Source organism: Bos grunniens, chromosome 10, assembly GCF_055505025.1.
Source record: "Bos grunniens cultivar Pamir isolate PY7600 chromosome 10, Bosgru_T2T1.0, whole genome shotgun sequence".
Classification (NCBI taxonomy): domain Eukaryota; kingdom Metazoa; phylum Chordata; class Mammalia; order Artiodactyla; family Bovidae; genus Bos; species Bos grunniens.
In genome coordinates, this window is record NC_141174.1 from 61,079,705 (window position 1) to 61,106,944 (window position 27,240).

General features: G+C 38.3%; 1 protein-coding gene across 50 annotated transcripts in view; it reads left to right on the forward strand.

Annotated features, from left to right (window-relative positions):
* The first annotated feature begins 1,143 nt into the window (after positions 1-1,143).
* Positions 1,144-27,240, forward strand: part of LOC147364665 (uncharacterized) — a 523,181-nt gene continuing 497,084 nt past the window's right edge. For 47 of the 50 annotated variants that reach the window (XR_015134832.1, XR_015134819.1, XR_015134828.1 and 44 more), the window contains exons 1-2: positions 1,144-1,243; positions 1,966-2,072. Coding sequence is in view for 13 of the 50 variants with exons in the window: in XM_086321643.1 (XP_086177769.1) it covers positions 1,239-1,243; positions 1,966-2,072 (112 nt within the window). In the remaining 37 variants the exon portion in view is untranslated. Of the gene's footprint in view, positions 1,244-1,448; positions 2,073-27,240 lie in introns of those variants that run through there. The other 3 variants (XM_086321646.1, XR_015134841.1, XR_015134839.1) reach the window with 3 other exon arrangements.

Consider the following 27,240-nt stretch of genomic DNA (forward strand, 5'->3'; position numbering starts at 1 on the left):
CAAAGACTAACTTTCTCATAACAAAATTATGTATCTTTTTCTTTATGTTCAAGATAAAAGGATTATTATTTGTAGTGAATATTATGCAACACTTAAATTTATTTAAAATGGTCTTATTTTATGGTGTTCCATTCTTTCTAAGAGGGTAGCGTTAATCTTATTCACCAAAGACTGAGATATTCTCCATGGATTTACAAAATCTTCATAAAAATAGGTGTGGCAAGTCAAATGATTTTTTTATTACACATCTCTCTGGGATGTCTGTGAAATATGTGCTGGTTATTTTGTTTCTAATTAACGTGGTCCATAAGAGTTAAAAAGTGGAATGTTAACTCTGATTTTACTCTGCCTTCAAGACGTAAACAGTTTAGTTCAGTTTCTAGAGCTGAAACTGGTTAATTTCTTGGGTTTTGAGTCCCCTTCTTCCTCCTTGTCTGCTTCTGAGATTGTTTCTGGATTTTGGGAAGAGAAAGGTGAAGAGTGACCATGTGGTGGTGGAGGTTCTTTAGCCTCTGAAGTGTCTGGAGTGGTGTCACCATCATCACCCTGGTTGCCATCTGCCTCACGTGACCTTTGCTCTTTCCCCTCTGCTGGATAGAGGGGTGCTGCTGCTGCTGCTGCTGCTAAGTCGCTTCAGTCGTGGCCGACTCTGTGCGACCCCATAGACGGCAGCCCACCAGGCTCCCCCGTCCCTGGGATTCTCCAGGCAAGAACACTGGAGTGGGTTGCCATTTCCTTCTCCAATGCGTGAAAGTGAAAAGTGAAAGTGAAGTCGCTCAGTCGTGTCCGACTCTTAGCGACCCCATGGACTGTAGCCCACCAGGCTCCTCCATCCATGGGATTTTCCAGGCAAGAGTACTGGAGTGGGGTGCTACTACCCTAGTTTTTCTGGTGTGGAAAACAGACCCCAGGGTGACCCTAACTAATTGCAGTGTTCATATCTTTGTGTAATCCCTCTCCTTATTTGAAGTGAGACCCAGGAATTGCTTCTAACCAGCTGAATGTAGCAAAGGTGAAATGATGTCGTACCCGTGGCTATTACATTATATGCCAAAGGTGAAGGGATTTTACAGATATAATTAAGGTTCCAAATAAACTGATTTTGAGTAAATTGAAAGGACAGTTACCTTGAGGGGTGGGGGGGTGAGGGCTGATATAATCAGGTGAGAGCGCTTAAAAGAAGGACTGCCCCCTTTGGAGGTCAAAGACTCCAAGCAGGAGAGACTCCTGTGGGTCTGATGAAGTAAGTATCAAATAGTGAGGATGCCAGTGGGCAAGACACTGTGGGTGGTCTTTAGCTCTGAAGGTGACCCCCAGCCAACAGTCAGGAAAAACTCACTCAGGGCTCTTTATTTTATAGCCAAAATGAAATGAATTCTGCCAACAACTTGAGTGAGGTTGAAAGCTGACTCTGAGCCTTAGCATGAGAATGCAGCCTACCACCACCTTGATTGTAGCCTGTGAGCACCTGAGCAGCTGCTGCTAAGTCACTTCAGTCATGTCCGACTCTGTGCGACCCCACAGACGGCAGCCCACCAGGCTCCCCCGTCCCTGGGATTCTCCAGGCAAGAACACTGGAGTGGGTTGCCATTTCCTTCTCCAATGCAGGAAAGTGAAAAGTGAAAGTGAAGTCACTCAGTCCTGTCTGACTTCTAGCGACCCCATGGACTGCAGCCCACCAGGCTCCTCCGTCCATGGGATTTTCCAGGCAAGAGTACTGGAGTAGGGTGCCATTGCCTTCTCTGACCTGAGCAGAGGACCCAGTTAAGCCATGCCTAGACTTTTGACCACAGAAACCCTGAGATAAAACATGTGTATTGTGTTAAGCAGCTCAATTTGTGGTCATTAGTTACACAGCAATAGAAAACTAATACACCTGGGAAGACGGCCCCTCCCAGCAGCAGTTCCGTGCTCGGAAGTCAGTTCTGACCCTCCTTCAGTGGTGACCTGACCTTTGTTCTGCAGGCCTTGCTTCAGCTCTACTTTGCTTCCCACCACGGTGCCCCTTCTGCCAGGCTCCTTGGTCATCCTGCAGCTACTTCTTGATCTCATCTGTGCCACAGAAGAACCAGGTAAAGTTGCTCTGAAATGCTAAATTTTAGTACCTTTCTTTGTCTGACCAAACCACCCTGGCAGATTGACATAGCAATTCCTTGGGTTGGTGTGAGAGCCACACAAGGGCCATCTTTTTCAGAAGTCTGAAACAAAATGGGGTCAGATTTTCTTCTGCCTTCAGTGTTGTCTTTACTTGTTCAATGCACAGAAATCAGGGCACACATTCTGGTAATCTTGCTCCTCCTTTTCTCTTCCTCTATAATCTCTTTGGGGAGATAAGGGTGAAACCTCCTTCCTTTCTCCCAGCAGCACATTCTTTCTTTGATAGAATAGGCCTTCATTATTACAGAAAGTTGTATTTTCTACTCTAGGGAAAAATTCCATGAATTTGGCAACTCCAGGTTGAATTGGCAACTCCAGGTTGAATTGGCAACTCCAGGCTTGGTTGCCGATATATTAGAGGAGGAGATAAAGATATAAACTCCCTCATTCATTTGTTCATTTGTGCACTAAATATTTGTTGAATGTCTGTTCTTTGTTGAGAGTCCATTACTGGGCTCTGTTCATAGCGGATACAGCCATAAACAAAACAGAAAATACCTATTCTCCTGGCGATTATAGTCACTCAAAAGGAATGCCTGACATTCAAAGTTATTTCTTGCTGCATAATCTTATTTTGCGTGTTAGAAGCTGGAAATCACTTCATTCTTTCTCTTTGCATCCTTAAAAATATAATTTATTTGTTTACTTTTGGCTGTGCCGGGTCTGTGTTGCTGCACGGGTGTTTCTTGTTGTGGCAAACAGGGGCTACTGTTTAGTTATAGTGAGCAGGCTTCTCATTGCAGTGGCTTCTCTTGTTGAGTGTGGGCTCTAGGCTTCAGTAGCTGTGGTGCACAGGCTCAATAGTTTTGGTGCATAGGCTTTGTTGCTCTGCAGCGTGTGGGATCGTGATGGATCAGGGATCAAACCCGTGTCTCCTGCATTGGCAGGCAGATTCCTTACCACTGAGCCTCCAGGGAAGCCCTTAATTGCATCTTTGAGTGAAAAAATCCTTTTCTCTACCCCTCCCCCAGACAGATGTCAGTCAATATGATGGTCTTATACTCAAAAAGTCAGAATAAAAAGCACATTAATGGCTTTCAAAATATTGCAATCATTGAAAATGTTTCAGTTCAGTTCAGTCACTCAGTCTTGTCTGACTCTTTGCCACCCCATGGACTGTAGCATGCCAGGCTTCCCTGTCCATCACCAACTCCCCGAGGTTTCTCAAACTCATGTCCATCAAGTCAGTGATGCCATCCAACCATCTCATTCTCTGTCATCCCCTTCTCCTCCTGCCTTTAATCTTTCCCAGCATCAGGGTCTTTTCTAATGAGTCAGTTCTTCACATCAGGTGGTTAAAGTATTGAAAGTGATTGTTTCTTCTGATTTCAGTGTTAGAAAGTGTTTTTTAAAATATTTTTAAAAATTATTTTTCACCTTCCAGATTTCTTTTGTAACTTTTTAAATGAAACAATTAAAATGTTTAAAATTTGCATAGTAAAATGAGATGTTTTTCCAGGTAACTACAGTATGCTGTTTAGTGTTTTCACAGAGTTTTAGATGATTTGAGAGCATTGACCCAAAATAATCATCAGCTGGCAGGAATCAGGGTTGCTGAGGCTTGTGATTATTGTGTGACTCTTGTACAATGCAGCAAAAATTCTGAACTGAACTGAGTACTGATGAGGAGTTTTTTTTTTTTTAAACTAATTTTAGTAAAACATTTCATTTAAGGTCCCTATTTTGGTGGGAGTAAGGCCAATTTCCATTTCATTAATTATGTAAGGGATTACATGTGGAAACTTGAGATAATTGATACAATATTTTCAATTTATTACAATGATAGTTTAGTATGCTACAGATTGTATGTTTGTATCCCCACCAGCTTTGCATGTTGAAACCCTGATTGACAATGTGATGGTACTGGGAGACAGGACCTTTGGGAGGTAATTAGGTCATAAGTGTGAATCTGCTCTCATGGCCTTAGTGTCTGTAAGAAGAGACATGGAGGGCTTGCGTCCTGTCTCTCTCTTCCCACCACGTGAGGACACATCAGGAAGGCAGTCGTCTGCAAAGTGGGAGGAGAGCTGTCATCAAAACCCAGCTACCCTGGCACGCTGATCTCAGACTTCTCAGCCTCTACGACTATGAGAAATACATTTTTATTGCTTTTGAGCTTCTAGTCTACAATAATTTGTTATAGCAGCCCCAGCTGACTAAGACAGAGTGCTAAAAGATTGGTGCCTGACTGAACCATCCTCGAATTTTCCTCTGATTGTGCGCATGACTGTGTGGGGTTAAGGGGTCATAATAAAAGCAGGTGACAGAGCCCTGGGGGTGCTTGGGGCCTCCAGTGGTGATTCATAACTATGTTTTCTTCTAGTTAGTGCTAGTTATGGTTTTATTTCTATCATCTACTGGATACTGAAATATTTTAAACAAAATATCTTTTATAACTAGTCTAGTGGAACAGCTTATACGATTAGGGTATACTTAGTGAGAAATGCAGAAAGGAAAAATTGATGAATACTCTAGGAAATGTACTTTATACCACAAGATGTGTGCTGAGTTCTTTTTTTAATGTAAAGACCTTAATATGGCAGATTCAGGCCAGAGGGGGAAAAAGTAAAATACCACCATGCAGCCTAGTGCCATTCAGAAAATTTGGAACACTCTAATTCAATTATATTGTCTGCCATTGGTGGAAAGTTCCAGTTTTCATATTCTTCAAGTGGTAGAGCAACTGTGAACAGAAGGTAACCAGGAAGGCTTATGTGATATGCCAATGTGAAGAAAGCTGAGCGCCGAAGAACTGATGCTTTTGAACTGTGGTGTTGGAGAAGACTCTTGAGAGTCCCTTGGACTGCAAGGAGATCCAACCAGTCCATTCTGAAGGAGATCAGTTCTGTGTGTTCTTTGGAAGGAATGATGCTAAAGCTGAAACTCCAGTACTTTGGCCACCTCATGCGAAGAGTTGACTCATTGGAAAAGACTCTGATTCTGGGAGCGATTGGGGGCAGGATGAAAAGGGGACGACAGAGGATGAGATGGCTGGATGGCATCACTGACTCGATGGATGTGAGTTTGAGTGAACTCCAGGAGTTGGTGATGGACAGGGAGGCCTGGCGTGCTGCAATTCATGGGGTCACAAAGAGTCGGACACGACTGAACTGAACTGAATGTGTATTTCTATCTGGAGTAATATGGCAGGCAAAAGAGAGAGCTAGTTGGTTTTCTAAATATGCTATATCAATATCTCATGATTTGGATTCTCTTAAATAAACAACTAGTGCACAGATGAATGGGGAAAAGAAATAACTCTAAATAAAGCATAAGCAAGAGATTTTGGCCTTTGAAGGAAATCAACTTTTAAGTTTCAGTTGTAGCCCAGTTTTTAAAATCTGCAATTACCAGTAATTAGTCTAACTCTGGGAGCTAGTGAAGGACAGGGAAGCCTGGCATGCTGCAGTTCCTGGGTCACAAAGAGTTGGACATGACTTAGTGACTGAAAAACAACAACGACAAAATCTCCTCTTAATGTGAAACTTTCCTATGCTTACTGTTTACCAAATACAAGAGTTGTTAGAGGTTCAAATGGTGATAGTACTAGAAATAGGTAATAACATAATACCTCGAAGTTACATGATATAAAGACCCTTTGAGTTATTCAGTGCTTTGGGAATTTTGTTTGTTGTGTTTGTTATACATTGTTTTTAGAGGTGTGTTGGAATCCTGATTGGGTAGTAGAAACATTGGGGACCCAGTGAAGAGGAGGTGGATCCTAGGTAAAGATAGATAAACTGATAGTTAGACAGTGAGAGCTAAGATGGCTCCTACCAATAGACAGAATGGTTTCCCTACTCCAGGTAGGAGTGAGGGCTTTGTTATTGATGTACCTCAGGTGGAGAGCAGACATTAGTTCCAGCACAGCCTGTGGTTTTCCAGAAGGGGAGGCATTACGTGCCAGACTTTCATGGAGGAGAGCCAGCAACAAAAGAAAGAAGAAATGGCCCTTTGGGAAGGAGCTGAGAGAGATTTTCTGGCTGTTTTTTAAGACTTGGCATATACAGCAGAGTGCTGGCAAAGCTGGGAGAAAGAACACAGGAGCAAATCTAGCTGCTGGGTCTTGCATGAACATTAGAAGAAAGGAGGAAGCATGTGGTCAAGGATGAAGATAATGGTTTTAGTAGGTTGAGGTCACTTGAATTTTCAAGGCCAAGAAGCAGTGTGTCCGCCTAATGTATGATATGTGGATGTATCTGAGACTTATTTTGGCTATTTAAGTGCTCATAACTTTCTAAATCCTTAGCCTGTTTTATCATTTTTTGATATGGCATTTATCACTACCACATTATATATTCATCTGTTTACTCTTAATTTCTTTCTACTTGCTTTATAAGGGGAGGCACTTGGCTTCATTTATTTATGTGTAACAATCAAATGGTATCAGATGCATAGTAAATACTGAAATCAAGTGTATTTATATATGATTGTGGTTAATGCTGGTTCAGGAAGTCTAATACATGGGCAGGGGTTCGAGAAAGAACTGGGGGAGGGGCAAAAAGTGTGTTAGTGGGTGTAGTTATTTAAAGAGATGCCCACAAACTATTCGATATTCCTCTCTCCAGAATGTGGAGCCATTTCCCTCCCCTTGAGTGTGGGCTGTACTTAGTGACTCCTGATTCACTGACTGTGGCGGAACTGATGGGTGTAACTTCTGTGTCTGAGGCCTGAAAGATACAGTGGCATTTCCTTGGTTCTCTCTCTGTCTGGTGCACTCACTCTCTGTCTGCTCATGCTGGGGGAAGCCACCTGCTGTGTCCTGAGGTACACAAGCAGCCCTTGGAGGGGCCCAGGTAACAAGGAACCATTGTTCTGGCCAACAGCCAGTGAAGAGCTGAGGCTTCTGCCAATAACCGCAGGCATGAGCTTAGAAGCTGGTCCTTCAGCTCCGGCCGAGCCATCATCTGCCTGCGGCCCCTGCCAGTACTTTGTCTGCAACTTCAGGAGAGATCTCGAGTCAGAACCACCCAGCTCAGGCAACTTCCAAATTCCCGACCCTCAAAACTGAGATCATAAATGCTTGTTGTGTTAAGCCCCTAAGTTTGGAGGTGATTCATTCTGCTGCAGCAGCCAACTACCATCAGGAAGAATCTGTCACCCAGAAATAGTCACACAGCTCTTACCTGGGAGAGTAAAGAAAAAACGCACAAATGGAAATGCCCACACCTACTCCTACATATTTTTATTTCTTTTTTCCATTTGGTTTCTTTTTTGGTAGAAGGCCATATATTTACATTTTTATAACATTCTTCAATGCCTATCCTGCCAACCATCAATGGCTAAAAAGTGATGATGACAAGTTTTACATTTTTATGATAAAGTTCTCAGCTAGGACAGAAGGCAATTTCAACATCAAGATGTCCTTCCCCTTTTCTATTCTGTTTCATCATATAGATTATTTGTCATATGAATGAAGAAACATGACTCTGTGTGTATGTGAGAGAAAGAGAACAACCTCTAACAACCATACTGTGGCTTTTCAAACTCACATCACATACACACAGCTTGAAAACATGTACAGAAACTGATATAAACTGATTTACAATCAATTAGTATTTTTTTTCTTGAAAATTTACTGAAAAATGGTCCTTACCTAAAGGGGATTTAATTAACTCCTTTTTTTTAAAAATTTTATTTTATTTTTAAACTTTACAGTATTGTATTGGTTTTGCCAAATACCAAAATGAATCTGCCACAGGTATACATGTGTTCCCCATCCTGAACCCTCCTCCCTCCTCCCTCCCCATACCCTCCCTCTGGGTCGTCCCAGTGCCACCAGCCCCAAGCATCCAGTATTGTGCATCGAACCTGGACTGGCATCTCCTTTCATACATGATATTATACATATTTCAATGCCATTCTCCCAAATCATCTCACCCTCTCCCTCTCCCACAGAGTCCAAAAGACTGTTCTATACATCAGTGTCTCTTTTGCTGTCTCGTACACAGGGTTATTGTTACCATCTTTCTAAATTCCATATTTATGCGTTAGTATACTGTGTTGGTGTTTTTCTTTCTGGCTTACTTCACTCTGTATAATAGGCTCCAGTTTCATCCACCTCATTAGAACTGATTCAAATGTATTCTTTTGAATGGCTGAGTAATACTCCATTGTGTATACGTCCCATAGCTTTCTTATCCATTCATCTGCTGATGGACATCTAGGTTGCTTCCATGTCCTGGCTATTATAAACAGTGCTGCGATGAACATTGGGGTACACATGTCTCTTTCAATTCTGGTTTCCTCAGTGTGTGTATGCCCAGCAGTGGGATTGCTGGATCATAAGGCAGTTGTATTTCCAGTTTTTTAAGGAATCTCCACACTGTTCTCCATAGTGGCTGTAGTAGTTTTAATTAACTCCTGGTCAGAAAAGTTTGCTGCAGAAATGTTTTCTTTTAACTAACAAATATGACTTATTTCAAAATGTGAATGCAGAATTTTGAAAGATAGTAGATATTGTTGGGATTTGGAAAAGGATTTTTCTTAGATTTTGGAAGGAAAAGCCTATAGTCCCTTTTTGAGAGCTTGTCATGCCATGATCTCCTTCTCAGCACTCAGAAATGGACAACACAGAAGTCATGCTATCTTAAACCTGGGAGATGATGTTGGCTTTGGGGTCAGAGTCATCTGGGTCTCGCCATTTACAGGTTATGTGACCTTGGACAAGTGATTTAACTTTGTTGGTGCTTAGCTGTCCCTCTCTGGCACCTCCCCCATTCACTCACTCGAACAATTCAGTGAACAATGAAAATGATGACATATGCTCTTTATTTGAAGCCAGTTAACATGGAGATAGGTTGTTAGCTTGGTACTAAAAATGACCTTCTAATTGGAAAAATGATTCCATTTCCCCCGGCCACCCATGAGGTAATTGATAGGGGCAAAAGAGCATGGTTTCAGTTCTACAGACATGATGTAAAGAAAGGCTAAGTGGGCTGAATGGAAGGGTTAGAGTTGGCTGTTAATCTGATTGTGTTAGCAGAGCTGTGGTGTAAAAGGGCAGCATAGCAGGGCTTCTTCTGAGTCTTGGCATGTGTCAGGCGTGTTTTAGAGTGTGTAATTTCAAGTTGTGGGTACATATGAGTGATCCAGAAAAGGTATGTGTGTGTGTATGTGTGTATAAGTAAAGACCAGTATGGTGTGGCTCAGCAAAGCTGGGTGACTTAATTACATCTTGACAAGATTGGCAAATTCTGATTTTCCAGACAGAAGTATATGCTGTGCTTGAGACTTGCTTATTAGTGAAGAGATCAGGATTTTCCTCTCGTCTGTAGGATTATCCCTCTGACCAGATAGCAGTGTGATACGGACTTAGGAGTCATGAAGTTGCCTTAGCCCTCAGTGTCTCTGGACCAGAGCAGGGTAAAAAATATAAAAAATGGTACCAACTAACATGTACTTGGGCTTCCCTGGTGGCTGAGTGGTAAAGAATCTGCCTGCTAGTACAGGAGATGTGGGTTTGATCCTTGGGTCAGGAAGACCCCATGGAGAAGGAAATGGCAACCCACTTCAGTATTCTTACCTGGGCAATCCTCTGGACAGAGAAGCCTGTCAGGCTACAGCCCATGGGGTTGCAGAGTTGGACACAGCTTAGCGACTAAGCAACAACACTTATCATCTAGCTATGTGCCAGGCAACATTGTTTTTCCTGTGGATCTTGTAGCTTGATATCCCCCAATCCCTCTACCTGCTGCCTTGTGACAGTCTTAAGAGGGAGGTGGTATTTATAGCTACTATTGGCATGGTGGTCATTACCCTGTGCTTCATCATTTCACTTCACTGACCCCAGTGACCCTACTTTCCACTAGCTGTTAGCATTCTAGAGCTGCTCTTTCCTTTGAATTACTGTCACTATTCATCCTGGAACATTTCCATCATCTGTTTTTTTTTTTTTTTTAATTGAAGTACAGTTGATTTACAATGTTGTGTTAGTTTCAGGTGTACACCAGTGATTCAGTTATACATATATATGTATTGATTCTTTTTCCTTATAGGTTATTACAAAATAACTGAGTATAATTCCTTGTGCTATATAGTAGGTCCTTACTGGTTATCTATTTTATATATAGGAGTATGTATATGTTAATTCCAAACTTCTAATTTATCTGTCATCTGTTTTTGTCTTCTGCTTCCCCCCAACCCAAATAACTCAGTGCTACTGAAAGTCACTTACGGTTGATAATTCTCTCTTATATAGAGGCAACCATTCATTCAACCTGCTTCGTTCTAGGCACTGAAGAGAGAATGGTGAAGAAACAGACAAAATCCTTGCTCTTGCTTACTTTCTGGTAGGGGGAGATGGGTAATAAATGGGACCATAAAGTAAAATATATAGCACAAGAGAATATAAATATTGAGGAGTATTTAGACTGAAAGCAGGGAGTGGGAATAAGAAGTAGAGATGGGTAGAGAAGCTACAGTTTTAGGTAGAATGTGTATTGAAAGTCTTACTGAGAAAATGGCTTTTGCATAAAGAGATGGAAAAAGTGGAGAACAGATTGTTGTTATAACCTTGGTTGGACCCCTGTGAATGAGCAGCAATTATTTCATCCATCTCTTTTTGACTCAGTCCCTCAGACTACACAAGTTTTCAAATCCCTCTAAGCTCCTGCCAAGTGCTTAGCTTTTTGAGATCAGGATGCTTCCATATTTATCTGGTAGGACTGAGGATTTATCAGCACAGAATTTAGGCTGCTGATATTTATTGAAAGCCAGTCAAACAGAATGATCAAATAATCAATCCTGATCTCCTGTAGTTTATATTTTAGTTTATGGAGCTTCTAGCATCATTATCTCATTTCCTACTTTCATCTTGACGATGTCTCCATCTTTCTCTCTTCTCCTCTCATCCTGCTAGATTTATTGATATAATTGACAAAATTGTAAGATATTTAATGTGTACCACTTGATTTTGATATACATTTATACTGTAAAAGGACTCCTGCATCTAGTTAATTAACCCATCCGTTACTGTGCATGTTTATTCTTTACTTACTACTATTTAAAAGAAGTAACGTACCATCCATTTATGCTATAGATCTCAACTTCTTCTACCTTCCTCTAACACTCAGTGCCATTAATATTTGCCCTTTCATTTGTCAAATCTTTACCTTCCTGCTTCACTAGTTACTTAGTTCCCTGATGCTTCCAAATGTGTTGAGGACTTTACACTCCTAAAGAACCTCTTGATTCTCCTTCCAGTTATAAGTATTGGTGATTACTATTTACTTTTCTTTCATTGAGAAACATCTTGAAAGCTTTAACTGCGTTGTTTCTATCTCTTTACCATGATGTTACCACCGTTTCATATGGAAAATTGCAACACATGGTACATTCTGAGACAGAATAAATTGAAATTGGAGTGTTGCAGGAAATCTAGGGTATCCTGATTCCTACCTATGAAGTGAACTTACCCACAGTTTTACTGAAAGTGCTCAGTTAATAGTCCCTGATATCTTTCTACCATCAAGTCCAAAATAATTTTCTCTCATTGTCCTTGAACTCTTTCTGGAAATATACAGTAGTTGATATTTTTGATATATTTTCTCTTAGGATGTGGGAGTTATCCTTCTCTTTTTCCTCCTGTGGATTCTTCATCTTTTTCACTAGCTTCCTTTTCCTTTTATCTCACAAGAGTGCAAATTCTTTAATGCTTCTCTGCATGGACTTGCTACTTTCCTGCTTGGTGAAGAAGTCTAAAGTTTTTGGTTGTTTGCATTCGTGCTACCTCCCAGATTTGTACCCAATGCTCTGACTTTTCTATAAACTCAGGCCAACATTTCTGTTTTATTTTTCTATAATTTAAGTATCTCCTGTATAACACACTGTAGGTTAACTCACTGTCTGTTGTGCCTGCTATAAATTCAGTTGATTTCTGTCAATGATGCCTCCATTTGTTCAGTCATCCAGGCTTGAGTGCTCAGTGGCAGTTTTGATGCCATTCTTTGTCTTTCTCCACAACCTATCCATTGCCCTGGCCATCTTATCACTCTCTCTGATTTTTTTTTTATTGTTTTCTTCACAATTTGTAAATATTTATTGCTGTATATGTAAATTTTTTGAGATAATGCACAATACCCACCTTACTCAACATTCTATCTCCGGCTACTAGCACAGTGCCTGGTACATAGTAGTTCTTATTAAAAATCTATTGAATGAATGAATGAGGGAAATACAGTTATTTCTCCAGGGTGTCTCCAGTTTTTCCATTACTTTGAATTGCCATCCCCACTACTTTATTTCAGCCCTTGTCAATGATTGTTGAGATTATTGCAATAGCATCCTACATGGTCTCCATCCTCAGTCCTTCCCCTGAGCTGTCCCTGCTATGGATAACTACCAGAATTCCTCTCCTTCTAATAAACGACATTCTTGTAGGAAAAAATTAGCCCAGCCCCCTGAGATGATCATTAAAGGTCTTCTATACTTAGTGCCAGCTCTTCATCACTGTCCCTCTTAATCTGCATTTCATACCTCTATAGGTCAAGAGCTACATGGCACAAGACTAGTTATGTAACATCTGGTTACCTTTAATCAAGAGTTGTTATTCCTGGGAGAGGGCCTTTGACAAATATTGTCCAAAAACTAGATGATCATTATCAACTCTGTAGTTATGAGAAATTAGTAATATAAGTTAGAACTCCGCCTTTATATTCAGACTCTTCTCTAGAATATATTTTACCAACAATGGGAAGGGGAAGTATAGGAGGAATAGAATTAAGACAATGCCTTAGGAATACATTGTGGTTATGGAGTGAGGAGCTATAAACAAAACTAAACTGCAAAACTTCCAGAAAAGTACATGACATGTATTATCTCTATAAGTAGCAAGGAAAAAGGGAGATTGTATATGGGGGAAGGTTGGTTGCAACAAGTAGACTCTGGAATAAATGTAATTTAATTACTTAGATGATTCTTTTCCTTTCTAAAATTTCAATCACAAAATCCCACTTAATTTTATTTGTAGTAAAGTCACCTGAATCTGGATGGAATTCATGATTTGACATATTGTGGCTCAAACAGATACGGTCCCACAGTAGATGTATTAATAGAATAAATGCTGTTGAATGAGTAGATAAATTTCCTGTCTAGAGACCATGTTTGGCATAGTAAGTGACGAAAGATAATGTAACTGGTGAATACATAACTTGGAATTCCAGGAGGAGCAGATTTAAAAATTCTAAGGGCACAGTAATATGCGGCCTTTATAATTGATTCTGAAGAGATTGAGTATTTATTGAATGAAGTAAATGTAGGGAAACTTGTTGGTTAGAAAGACTTGGGAAGCCTGTAGTGCTGGTTGGAATTCTAATCTGTCATTTACTTTCTCTATGGCTCTGGATTTTTGTGTTTTCTCATCTGCAACATTGGTGAGTATTTGTTCTTGCAGGATTATTATAAGCTTGAGATGATGAGTAAAACAATTAATTTGGTACCTGGTACTTTGCATATCACCTTTTATTTGGTCGACAAATGGTAACTATTATCCCTAGTATTTGGGCTTCCCTGGTGGCTCAGTGGTAAAGGATCCACCTGCAATGCAGGAGCCGCAGGAGACTAGGTTCAATCCCTGGGTTGGGAAGATCTCCTGGGGGAGGAAATGGCACCCCACTCCAGTATTCTTACCTAGAGAATCCTATAGACAGAGGAATCTGGCAGACTACAGTCCATGGGGTCTGAAAAAGTCTGATACGACTAAGAGTCTTAGCATCTGTCACTAGTACTTAGCTAAGGAGTCTAGAGAACATCTTCCTGGAAATATTTAAGATGAAAATAAATAATTGGTGATATGACTAGTTTAGATTTTCTCACTTTCTTGGAGATAGTCCAAATAATCTTAATAGTGCACCACAACCATGAAGTAGCATTTTATGTGAAATATACAACCAATTTACAAAAAACATGGTATAATTAGTGTTTTGGTGACTTTTAGATTTGGAGATATGGAATTGAATTGTGAATAAAAGTGTTGTTTGCCAATTGCACATGTAACTGAACACAACAACATTTTCAGGATGAAAAGGGCCAGGATATTATTTCTGTGGTCACAGAAAAGCAGTGAGATGTGGATAAGAGATGCCCAGATGACATCATATGGAATGACTTTCCCTGGATGTGGTTTATTTGTAGAAACTATGATATAAATGGTTGATTATCTTTATCTCTCACTCCATTGTAACAGATGGCTGGAAATATTTGCTTTCCCTTCATTCCAAAGAATAATTGCTGAGTAAAGCTAAGGAATCTTGTGATATGCAATTTGAACTATTTGAGAGACATTTTGATATATCTTTATAAAGTGTTTATTCCTAAAGCATCTAATGTGCTTCAATAGCTAATAAATCACATTCACCTGAAAGGGTGTTCAAAACCAGCAGCCCCTCTCCAAAGGTACAAAATTTGCTTTACTTGTCTAGATCAACCACTTTTCACTAAAAGGTTAATGATATTTCGTTGATTTCCCAGTAAAGGTACTCTCTACAGATCATGTGAATACCAATATAATTTTATATGTATTACAGCAGAAATGTATCAAGGCTAATAATAGTTTTTTCTTTAACTGAAACATATTTTAAACCACAAAACATTTTAAAGATTCATGTACCCTGGAAAATATTTAATATTATGCAATGATATTCTATAGTATTCAGGATATGGATAGTGTCTACCTTACTTGTTTTTTATATATATTTCTCTCCAAATATGTATCCCTTCCTCTGTACTATCTCTTGAAGTTTGGAATATATGTCCTGCTTTAGGAAATAGTGATTTAAAAATCTTAATTCATAAGCTAGGTACATTTATTTGCAAATATACTTCTACTTATTAATTGCCTTAACTAAAGAAAATCATCTAGTTTATGTGTGCCTCAGTTTTCTATGCTATACAATGGGGATAATGATATGTTTTCTTATTTATATTACACAGCCAGCATGAACTTTAGGTATGATTAATATTTAGGTATAATTAATGATATCATTATTTGTATTAACTAAATATCCTGTTTATTGAGATATAATAAACATTTAACATTAATATGTACAATGTGATGATCTGATATGTCTATTGCAAAATGATTACCATAAGATTATTTATTTTGAAAAGTTGAAGTATAGTTGATTGCACCGAATGTATAGATTGCTTTGAGCAGTATGGACATTTTAATTTAATTCTCTAATTCATGAGTACAGGATATCTTTCCATTATTTGTGTTTTTAATTTATTTAATTAATGTCTTATAGTTTTCAGCATACAAATTTTTCAGCTCCTTAGTTACATATATTCCTAAGCATTTAATTTATGCTATTGTAAATAGGAATTTCTTTATTTCTTTTTTAGGTATGTTGTTGTTAGTGTATAGAACAGAACTGATTTTTCTATGTCAATTTTATATCCTGCAACTTTACTGAATTTATTAGTTTTAAAATTTTTTTGGTGAAGTCTTTAGGGTTTTCTGCGTATAATTGACCCTTGAATGATGTGGGAATTAGGGATAACCACCTCCTATGTAGTTGAAAATGCACATATAACTTTACAGATGGCCTGTTGCATCCTTGGATTCAACCAGCCGTGGGATGTGTACATACACTGTTGTACATACTTACTGAAAAAAATCCATACGTAAGTGGACCTGTGTAATTCAAACGATCTTGTTCAAGGGTAAAGTGTGTAAGGTCATATTGTCTGCACTTGGAGACAATTTCACTTCATCCTTTTCAATTTGTATGCCTTTTAAAATGTCTTTTCTTGCCTAATGTTCTGACCAGGATTTCCATACTGTGTAGAATAGGAGTGGTGGGGATGGACAGCTTTGTCTTGTTCTTGATCTTAGAGGAAAAGCTTTGAACCTTCATTGAGTATATGATATTAATTGTGGGCTTGTCAAGTATGGCCTTTATAATGTTGAGGTATGTTCCTTCTATACTCAATTTGTTAAGACTTTCTATTATGAAAACATGTTAAATTTTGTCAAATGTGTTTTCTGAGATGATCATATGATTTTTATGTTTTATTCTGTTAATGTGGCATATTACATTTACTGATTTTTATATTTGGAACTATCCTTGGTACCCCTGGAATAAATCCTATTTGATCAAGGTGTATAATCTTTTTAATGTGCTGTTGAATTCATTTTGCTAGTATTTTGTTGAGAAATTTTGCATCTATTATATTCATCAGAGATGTAGTTTTCATTTCTTTTTGTTTTTTTAAAAAATTGTAGTGGTAAACCTTAGAGAATTCTTCCTAAGGTGTCTTTTTTTTTTGTAATTTTTAATTTTTATACAATTTTAAGAGATTGCTTTCCATTTACAGTTATTGCAAAATATTGGCTTATATTCCCCATGTTGTACAATACATCCTTGAGCCTATCTTACACCCAACACTTTCTATCTCGCCCTCCCCCACTCCCATACTGCTCGTTCCCCCACTCATAACCACTGGTTTGCTCTTGCTGTCTATATCTGTTGAGTGTACTACTTTTTTTTTCATTTCTTATAATGTCCTTGTCTGGCTTTGGTATCAGCGTAATGCTGGCCTCTGAAAATGAGTTTGGGAGTATTCCTTCCTTTTTCTATTTTTTGGAAGAGTTTTAGATGGATTGACATTAATTCTTCAAAATTTGGTAGAATTCACCAGTAAAACCATCTAGTCCTGGACTTTCCCTTTTGGGAGTTTTTTTTTTTTTTTTTAGTTACTGATTAAGACTCATTAATGGTCTGTTCATAACTTCTGTTTCTTAAAATTCAGCCTTGGTAGGTTGTATGTTTCTAGGAATGTATCCATTTTTCCCTATGCTATGCTGTGCTAAGTCACTTCAGTCGTGTCAGACTCTGTGTGACCCCATAGATGGTAGCCTCCCAGGCTCCCCCATCCCTGGGATTCTCCAGGCAAGAACACTGGAGTGGGTTGCCATTTCCTCCTCCAATGCATGAAAGTGAAAAGTGAAAGTGAAATCGCTCAGTCGTGTCTGACTCTAATTTTTCCCTAGGTTTACCAATTTATTGCCATATAATTGTTCATAGCACTTTTTAATGATTTTGTCTATTTCTGTGGTATCAGTTGTAATGTCTCATCTTTAGTGATTCTGAGTCCTGTTTTTTTTCTCTTACTCTTGCTAAAGTTTGTGTTTTTGTTTCTCTTAGGCAAAAAGGAACTCTTAGTTTTATTGATCTTCTCTGTTTTATTTATTTTTTTGGTCTATTTTATTTCTGCTCTGATCTTTGTTATTTTCTTCCTTCTGCTAACTTTGTGCTTTGTTTGTTCTTCTTTTTCTGGTAATTGAAGAGTGAAGTTAAATTGTTCTTTCCATGTCTTCTTTTTTCTTAAGTGTCACTGTTTTTGTGGCATTCCATAATTTTTGGTATCTTGTATTTTCATTTTTGTCTGTTACTTTCAGATTTCCCTTTTAATTTCTTCTTTGACCTAATGCTTGTTCAGGATTATGTTTATTTTTTACATTCTCATGGGTTTTTCAGTTTTCTTCTTATTGATTTCTAGTTATAACTGTGGTCTGAAATTGAAGATTTCAATCTTATTAAATTTGCTAAGACTTGTTTTTAAAATAACATGTGATCTTTTCTGGAGAATATTCCATATACAATGGAGAAAAAATGTTTATTTGCTGATGGATGGAATGTTCTATATATATCTATTAGTTTCATTTCATCTATAATGTTATTCATGTTCACACTTTCCTTATTGAGCTTCTGTCTGGATGATATATTGATTGCTGGAAGTATGATATTAAAGTCCCTTCTACTATTATATTGGTATCTCTTTCTCCCTTTAAGCCAGTTATTGTTTGCTTAATCTGTTTAGATGTTGCAATATTGAGTGAATATATATTACCTTGTTATGTCTTCTTGATAAATTAACCTCTTTATCATAAAATAATGACATGCTTTGTCTCTTGTTACAGTTGCTGATTTAAAGTATATTTTGTATGATATAACTATCCCCACTCTCTTTTGGTTTCCATCTGCATGTAATATCTTTATCCGTTCTCTGAAAGCTGAAGTGAGTGGTCTTAAGACTGGAGTAAGTCTTCTGTAGGCAATATATAGTTAGGTCTAGTTTTTCAATTCATCAATTCACTCTTTTCCTTTGGATTAGAGATTTTAATCTAATTAAAGTACTTATGGGTAAGTACTTACTAATGCTATCTTAGTAGTTTTCTGACCGTAGTTTCCTTGTTCCTTTTTTCCTCTCTTGCTATATCTTTCTTTGTGAATTTATAGTTTTCTATAGTGATATGCTTTGTATATATCCACAGTAAGTGTTTGCTCTGTGGTTACATCTAAAACATCTTCAGATACAGTAGTCTGTTTTACAGTGATAACAACTTAACTACAACAACATACAAAAACTCCACCCTCTACTTCCCACATTTTGTTTTGTTGCCATGTCTTACCTTTTTAAATTGTGTATTGATGAACAAATTATTATATAGTATGTGTGTGCATTATTCACTAAGTAGTGTCCAACTCTTTGCGACCCCACGGATTATAGTCTGCCAGCTTCCTCTGTCCATGGGATTTCCCAGGGAAGAATACTGGAGTGGGTTGCCATTTCCTTCTCTAGGGGATTTTCCTGACCCAGGGACTGAACTTTGGTCTCCCGTACTGCAGGCAGATTCTTTACCACTGAGTTACCAGGGAAGCCCTGGATCCACCTACCTTTGAAAATTGTGTTCTGACCCGTGACGCTGTTGTCCCAGCCACTCCCTGCCCTGATCCTGCAGTTCACAATTCAATAATTTGGATGGGATGAGAAAGAAGTTGGTCTCTTTTACAGTGAGTGTCCTACACAGCTGGGAAAACTGGGTGCTCACTGATGCATTCTCATTTTCCCCATGGGAGAAATGTGGGACAAGGAGGACTCCTCACACTTAGTTGTGCTTTTTAGGGGGAGAGGTGATGCGGTTAAAGTGAAGCTGTTCCTCTTATCCTCTTCAGTACTTCCGATCATATTTTTTTTGCTCAAATGGTGTGCTAGAACTTCTCTTCCAAACTCCTAGATTTCCCCAAAGACTCCCTTGTCCATGAGAGGTTTTCTAAATTGGTCTTCTTCCAGGCCAAGAGAGTAGTAAACTTATTTTGCCATGATGATGACATCACTTCTTAATTTGAATGCCACTTCTAGCTTGCTTTATATTAAAGAATGAGGAACATTACTATGCTATTAGCTAACAAAGCCATTTTTATTTCAACTGAAAGTGACATGGGACCTTGACTCTAAACTAATTTATTTTTTGTTCCCATTAATAGTGAGTGACATGAAGTTACATGAAATGAAAGTCTTGGATTTATTTGAATCAGTATAGGTTTGCAAAATTGCATAGAGACTAAGGATATTCACTTAGAGATTCAAAATTATTAAAGTATCTTTGGATGAAAGTAGCCCCAACTAAGGTCAGCAGTAAGATGGTACCAGTTCTTAAGGAAAAACTCATTTTAATATAAAGGGAGTTCTGGACTAGAGATTTGGCATCTCTACTAGGTTAAGGAGGAGGAATAATATGAAACTAAGAATATGAAGTTTTTTTTTTCTTACAATTAACCTTACTGGGAGCATGCCATGAGAAAACTGGCTGTACTTCTTTGCAATGAAAAATTTTAATGCTCATGGGAGGAATGGCCTTCTTCTGTAACCTAAGGAACCTTGGTACCTTGGCATAGTCTGGGCCAGCAGGAGGTGTAATGACCAGGATAGAAATCTTAACCCAGTTGCAAAGCTTCAGCTTTCTAGTTATTTTCAAGTGAAGGCTCTATAACAATTGAAATTAGCAGAGAGAAGAGGGGGAATATTTTTGATTACTGAAATTTTGACTATGTCCAATTTTATGAGTGGTAGGAACAGCATCTGGCAGTATGTTCTAGACCGATAGATACCTAGTGATTCTCTGGACATCATTTCACACTGAAGATCAGATCTCAGCACATATGAGTTATCTGAGGATCTTGTAAAAGTGTAGGTTCTAATTAACCAGATATGGGGTGAATCTTGATTCATTTCTCACAAGTTCCCAGGTGATATTAATACTGCTGGCCTAAAGATCACACTTTGTGTAGCAGAGAGTAGTAGAAAGATTTATGACCCCCAAGAAAATTTATGCCCTAATCCCCGGAACTGAGTATGTTACCTTACACGGCAAAAGCAACTTTGTAGATGTAATTAAGTTTACTAATCTATTGGCCTTAAAATAGGAAGATTATCCTGGATTATCTGAGTGGGTCCAATATAATTACACGAGCTCTTAAAAGCATAGAGCAGAGAAGAGGATGTTGGAGAGAGTCCACATATGAGAAGGACTTGGCATATGATTCCTGGCTTGAAGAAGGAAAGGCCATGAAAGTATGAGGAGGAACTGAGCTGAATTCTGTCAACATTGTGAATGCGTTTGAGAGTATTCTTTTCCGAAGCATCCAGTAAGGCATGGAGCCCTGCCAACCTCTTTGGTCTTATGAGACCCTAATCAGAGAGTCCAGTTGAGCTATTGTGCCCAGAATTATGAGATATAGAAACTATGAGGTAATAAATGGGTATTGGTTTAATTACTTAATTTGAGATAATTCATTATGACAGCAACAGAAAACTAGTAAACGAGGTAATCTAGAGCACCTAGAATCTAGGGAAGCAGGAAACCATCCCCCATAACAGGGAGAATTTGAGTCTGAGTATCAGGGAAGATATGAGAACAGTCACAGTTGGCCTTTACATTGACTAGACCCCTAGGTGTCTCAGAGTTATTAAGGAAGGCAGGACCCTGACAGACCAGAGATCCTCTCACAGTAGAGAGGTGGGGCATGGGAGTCATATTAAAATAGAATACTCAGAGAAATAGGAGGTTCTCCAAGCTGGCAAAATTGGACATCAAAGTCATAAGCTGTCTCTATATATTACAAATAATATCTGTACCAGGAGACAGTTCTCTGTGGGTCTCTTGTACTTCTTCACTCTGGTGAGAAAAAACACTGACAGATTTTTATGCAGACAATCCTTTCAAGGATATTTGTGTAGTGAACAGCCTTGAAAGATGGAGCTAGTGATGTCTTCCTCTGGAGCAGGGGAAGCTTTATTTACTGTCCAGTATAACAAAGATAATGTCTCCATCTAGTTCAAAGGTAAGGCAGATTTGCTTGCTGCCTGTTATAAAAGATTGGGTTTCCTTTAGCTTGGTATTCCTTGGCTGTGGTGAAAATCCACTCTGCGTTCAGATTGTATGTGAGATGTGCAACATTACCACACTGGGACTTGAGGAGCAAGGAGAACAAAAGTAAATGTGAAGCTCATGGTTGCTGTGCTGTGAGCAATCATGTCCTTTGTCTCTGACCTAGAAATCTGTCTTCTGTCACTGGCCAGGAAGCAGTGGCAGGCTAATACATTTGCTAGCAAATAGGTTAAAACCTCAGATCTTCGTAGTTGTTGCTCAGTGCTCAGTCGCTTCAGTTGTGTCTGACTCTTTGCCACCCCATGGCCTGTAGCCTGCCAGGCTCCTCTGTCCCTGTGGTTTTCCAGGCAGGAATACTGGAGTGGGTTGCCTTCCCCTCCTCCAGGGGATCTTCCTGACCCAAGGATCGAACTGAGTCTGCTGCATTGCAAGTGGATTCTTTACCTGCTGAGCCTTCTTAACTATGAGTAAATTTGTATGTGTTTGTATTTATGTGTATGTGCACACAAGTAGCTTCCAAATTTCAATTTTTTATCTGTCAACTATTAAGTTGAAGATTTATGTATTGTGGAAATGTCTGAAGTTTCTCAATACCCTGAATTCAATAGGTTTTTGGCTCTTAAGTCATATAGTGTATATTGAATCTCTTGCCATCAAAGAAATATTACACAGGAACTCCAGATGTTTTAATGAAATAAGCAGCTATATTAACTTTTTTGATATTTATTTTATTACCATGGTTAGCATGTATGTTAAGTAACATATATCTTTCCCAAATAACATATTACTTGGAATTTTTGGTTTTCTTGCATCATTCTCATTAGTGGTTTTGGGTTGTTGTTGCTGTTGGAAATATCTTTGCTTCATTTAAATAATAATGGTAGTAATGATAATGAGTTAGGTTTTTATTTAAAAAGTTTTCTTAAATAATACATTCTTAATTTTGGGACTTGAGCCTTTATAAACATTGTAAGAGGTGATTATTATTCTTCACAATTTTTAGGAAGAATTAATTTTGTAGGATGGTCTCAGTATGACAGTACCTTCCTGAGAAAAACATAAAAGTTTAGCAGATATTTATTGTTCTTTTTTGGTAGACTGGGAAATTCTTGGTAAGAGCCCTGTTTTCATCTTTTATGTCTGTCAAGGAGGACGAAGATGAGTATAACCTGAAGAGCATTTAATTAGTTTCTTTTTTCAAAAATGTGTACTTGGGGGTCTGGAAAGTTTCAGATATTCAGAGTCTAGCGTGTTTAGTATAAAATACTGCTTGATGTTTTTCCTCATCAAAGCTTTTTCTTGACTATGCCTATTGAAAATTCATTGTGTCTACCAAGACAGATTAAATATTTGCATGCAGAATTGTTCCAATTTTATGAAAAGACTATAAACAATTATATGTGTATTGTTTTTGTTTTTAACCACCAGTATTTCTCCATCTGTTCTTCATAGGTTTCTGCCAAGCAGAAAAACATGACAAAGAATCTCGACCCAGTGCTACCATTTTTTGAAATGCTGGGTTTGTTTATAGAGGAAAAGCAATAACAAGTAATTGTATAATAAGGCATTGCTCCTGTGTGCAGAGTGGAAGATGATTGCTGCCAGACCCTGCTGAAATTAGGGCAGAGGTGGTACAGGAGATGATGGAGAAAAAGTCGTTCCATCCCTCCAAAAGCTGTCCTTTTTGTATAGGCTGGGCTAACCCGATAAATCAGCTTTTTAATTTAAATTTTTCACAGTTAAAAAATAATTAGTTCTTTTACGAAGTATTTTTTTGAGCACCTTCTATATACAAAGCACTGTAAGCTAAGCAATATAATTATTTTCTTTTAAAAACCTAGCAAGTCTTGCCAACCTCTCTATTCAGCAGAGGGAAAAAAGCCCAAGCTTTCTGTGCTGCAGCAGTACAGATTTGTTTTCAGTATATTGAATCCAAACCTTGAATAAGATAATTTTTCTTTTTCAACAGATCATTGTCAAAATGTAGTTTGTTTTGGCTATTATATAATATCTTCCTGAAGAGGTATTCATTCACTATTTCCAGATTAGTAAAGATCAGTTTAGAGGATTAATAAAAGGTCACCAAAATACCTTAAAGGAAAAAACCATTTCTAAAAAGAAGGGTGGTTCTTGTTTCAACAAAATGTTAGAACCATTGACTTTATCTTCAATGTTCTATCTTCCCCTTTAATTCTCACTGGGCTAGTAAAGTGCTGTGATTTGAGATTGGACTTCTTCTCACCTGGTCATGTGATACCATTTTAACATTATAAATCCTGCCCCTCTTTTTCTTTGTGATGTTGATTGTTGATATGATTTTTCCAAACTATTTCATAATATTGGAAGTATAAATTTGACACACATTTATGAAAATATCAGTGATTTTGCTGTTAGTTTGATATCCACCACAAGTTGGGTATCTAACAAGGATGCTTTTAGTTTCTGAATTATTAAGGTTATGTAATGTTCCTAGAAATGGTACATTTTATAAAATCATGAAAATGAGCCTTATAGGATTGGAGGAATGGAGTTTTGAGGTCTCTGTTGGCTCAAACTAATAGAAACCAGGATATCTTATTTGTATTTGTATTGTTGGTTCTACACAATGTAATTTGTAAACACCAGTAAAAATAGTGTTTATTTATTTTTTCATATGGGGGAAAATGTTCTATCTTGATGATAGTTTGTAAAAGGATAGTAGATTAAAAGTTCAAAGCACTTCTGTTATTGAAATAATGGAGTGAGATGGGAGTTGAAAATGTTAATATTTCCCCCGTTAAAAGGGAAAGTAATATTTCTTTTCAAAGTGTTACCACATGAGTAGTTTTTCATAGACCTTATCCCCCCAGGATATTTTTATATTTTCTTAGTTTGAGGGGAATAGTTTAACAGCTTATTTGATTTAAGTGGGAACTATTCTAAGTAGTCTTCAAAATGCTGTGCAGATTCTCAGCTCAGCACTGGCTCTTCTGTTTCCTTTTCCTGTAGTAATGCATCCAACACTTCACCACACCAGACAGTACCCTCAGCTCAAGGGACAGGCCTTCTGGATCTCCTGAGTCTTATCTTAGTCCACACTGAAGTACCCCCTCCCCTCATGTTAACCCTTACTCACCTTGAAAGAAGCTATTCGCATGGTTCTTTCTCTTGTCCTTTCATGTTTATGGGTTTTGATTTTCTGACTGCTGTGCAAACCCTGTGAGAGCCAGAGCCATGTTTTATAAGTCCTGTGTAACTCTGTGATGCTTGGAACAGAGTAGCTATTCAGAAAATTATCTTTCTTGACTGAGTGACATCTGGGACCCCAGTATGAGCAGTGTATCGGGTCCTCTATGTTTGGCTTCTATCTTAGTCAACTTGGCTGCTGCAACAAAAATACTATAGATGGGTGGTTTATAAAGAACATAAATTTATTTCTAATAGTTTTGGAGACTGGAAAGGCCAAAATCTTCTCTCTTATGAGGACCTGCTTCCTGGTTCATAGATTCATCTTTTTGTTGTGTCCTCACATGGTAGAAGGGGCAAGGATCTCACTGAAGTCCTTTTTTATAAGGGCACTCATTCCATTCAGAGTGCTCCAGTCTCATGACCTAATCACTTTCTAAAGGCCCTACTTCAAAATATCATCATATTGGGGATTAGGTTCCAACATACAAATTTTAGGGGGATAAAAACATTCAAGTCTGTGGCAGCTTACTTTCTGAAAAGATCCAGTGCCTGTATGCAGAAGGAGGTTAAAATGTATTAATTCCATAAATGAATGAGACAATGAATAGGATGCAGTTTTTGAATTAGGTGAAGCAATCTCTTAAAGGAGGGCATAGAGATGGCATAGAACCTTCCACTGGAAATAGCCTTACAGAGGGGTATGTCAAGTGTGATGACAACCAGTATAGGGCACTGGAAACTGGAAAAACAGTCAGATGGCACCAAGTTTCTGCTTAAAGGGATAAGATAACTTGTTTGGACCCATACCCTGTGGGAAATACAAACTCTGATTAAGAATCTCAGCTTTCTATGGAATCTAGAAAAATGGTAGTGATGTACTTAAATTCACAGGGCAGGAATAGAGTCGCAGACATAGACAACATACTTGTGGACCCAAAAGGGGAAGGAGAAGGTGAGAGGAACTGAGAATTGAGAACTGAGAGAATACACTACCATGTGTAAAATAAATAGCTAGAGGTAAGCTGCTGTATAGCACAGGGAGCTCAGCTCGGTGCTCTGAGATGATCTAGAAGGGTGGATGGTGGGTGGCGTGGCAGGGAGCCTCCAGAGGGAGGGGATATATGTATACTTATAGCTGATTCACAGCAGAAACTAACACAACATTGTAAAGCAATTATATTCAAATAAATTTAAAACAAATCCTGGAAAAAAAAAAAAAAAGAATCTCAGCTTTCTGGGCCCATACCTGAAGCTTGACCATTAGAAAAAGCATTTTTAAAATCAGCTTTTAAAGTCTGATCTTTTGGAATAAAAACAAACCTTTATCAGTATTGTTGGAGAAAGTGACTGGAAAGAAAAACTGGACAGATGAACCTAAAGCTGCTGATTCAGCAGCAGCTTCCTTTAGTGCTGCTCTGATAAGTTGTGAGGGAGGAACAGCTCTCTTAGAAATATGGACTTGGAAAAAAAAAAAAAAGAAATATGGACTTGAGTCTTCTGCGTGAACTTGTTCCTTGCCAGGTGAGCCGTGTTACCCCCTTGGAGCACGTTTTTCTGTAAGGTTGTCTTACCCTGGAAGTCTGTCAATATCGGAGGCTTTTTTTGACTCAAGTCGAGTGCAGGGTCACGGTGTCTGGCACCACCCTCTGAGGTAGTATCTCTGTAAAAGTCTCTCAGTATTCTTTTGTTTCTGCGGCGTTTGCTTGTCATCTCATCACCACTGACTTCAGTAGGGATGGGGTTTTCTAGTAAACCTGGGTGTGCTTTGATTGTGAAAAATACATTTAAGAGAATATAGCTGAGGTGCTATGGTCTAGAGATCAAAGCACAGAAACTGGTTTTGACTTGGGCCTAGCAGAGATTTGTTATGGCTCTGTTAGCAAAACTTGATTGCAACCAATCAAGTTCTGCTAAATATATATATATATATATATATATATATATATGAAAAGAAGCACCTGGGAATATTTAGATGCTTTCCTAATTTGGAAAAGAACCTGATGCAAAAGAACAAATTCCCAAGAGCCAGTAGCTGTTTGGTCTATTGTTAAAATTATGCTGAGAGATTTTGGAGAAAGACAATATGGAGGAACTACATAAACAATGCCTTAAAATTGTCTTTAACCTTGCAAAATGGTGCATTTTGCATTTTCTCATCTGTATATTAATCTCTTAGTGAATTAATATCTGTATTAATCTTCTGTATTTTTTTTATTTGGAGGAAAAAAAACTTTCCTCCTTTTCAAGGATAGTCCCTCCATTATTGTCAGTGATCTCATTTATTTGGACTTTCAGGCTAGTAAAATAAATTTCTCTCCCTTTTTTTCATTTGCATATTTAATCCCTGTCTCCAGTGGCTCCTTTGCAATTTATCTACAATAAATTAAGATTTTCTCATCTCCTAGAATCCCCTTCTGTTAACCTTCCCTTACTTTTGGTCTGTTGTTCTATTTTTATTCTCATCATCAATAGTGCTGTTCAGTTCACCTTTATGAATTAGACACTGGGGAGGCAGAGATGAACATGGAATGTCTGTTTTCAAGTAGCTGATGGTCAAATGGAAGGTTCCGACAAAGGAGCCAACACAGTGGATTGTGATAAATACAAAACCAGGTTAAGAGACTGAACCTAAGGAGACGGGGCCATGTGATTCCATCCGAATGAGCAGGAAACTTTCTCAAAGTAGGTGCTGCTTTAAAGGACTCATCAAGGATGAGCAAAGAAGGTGGAAAGGCCTGCAT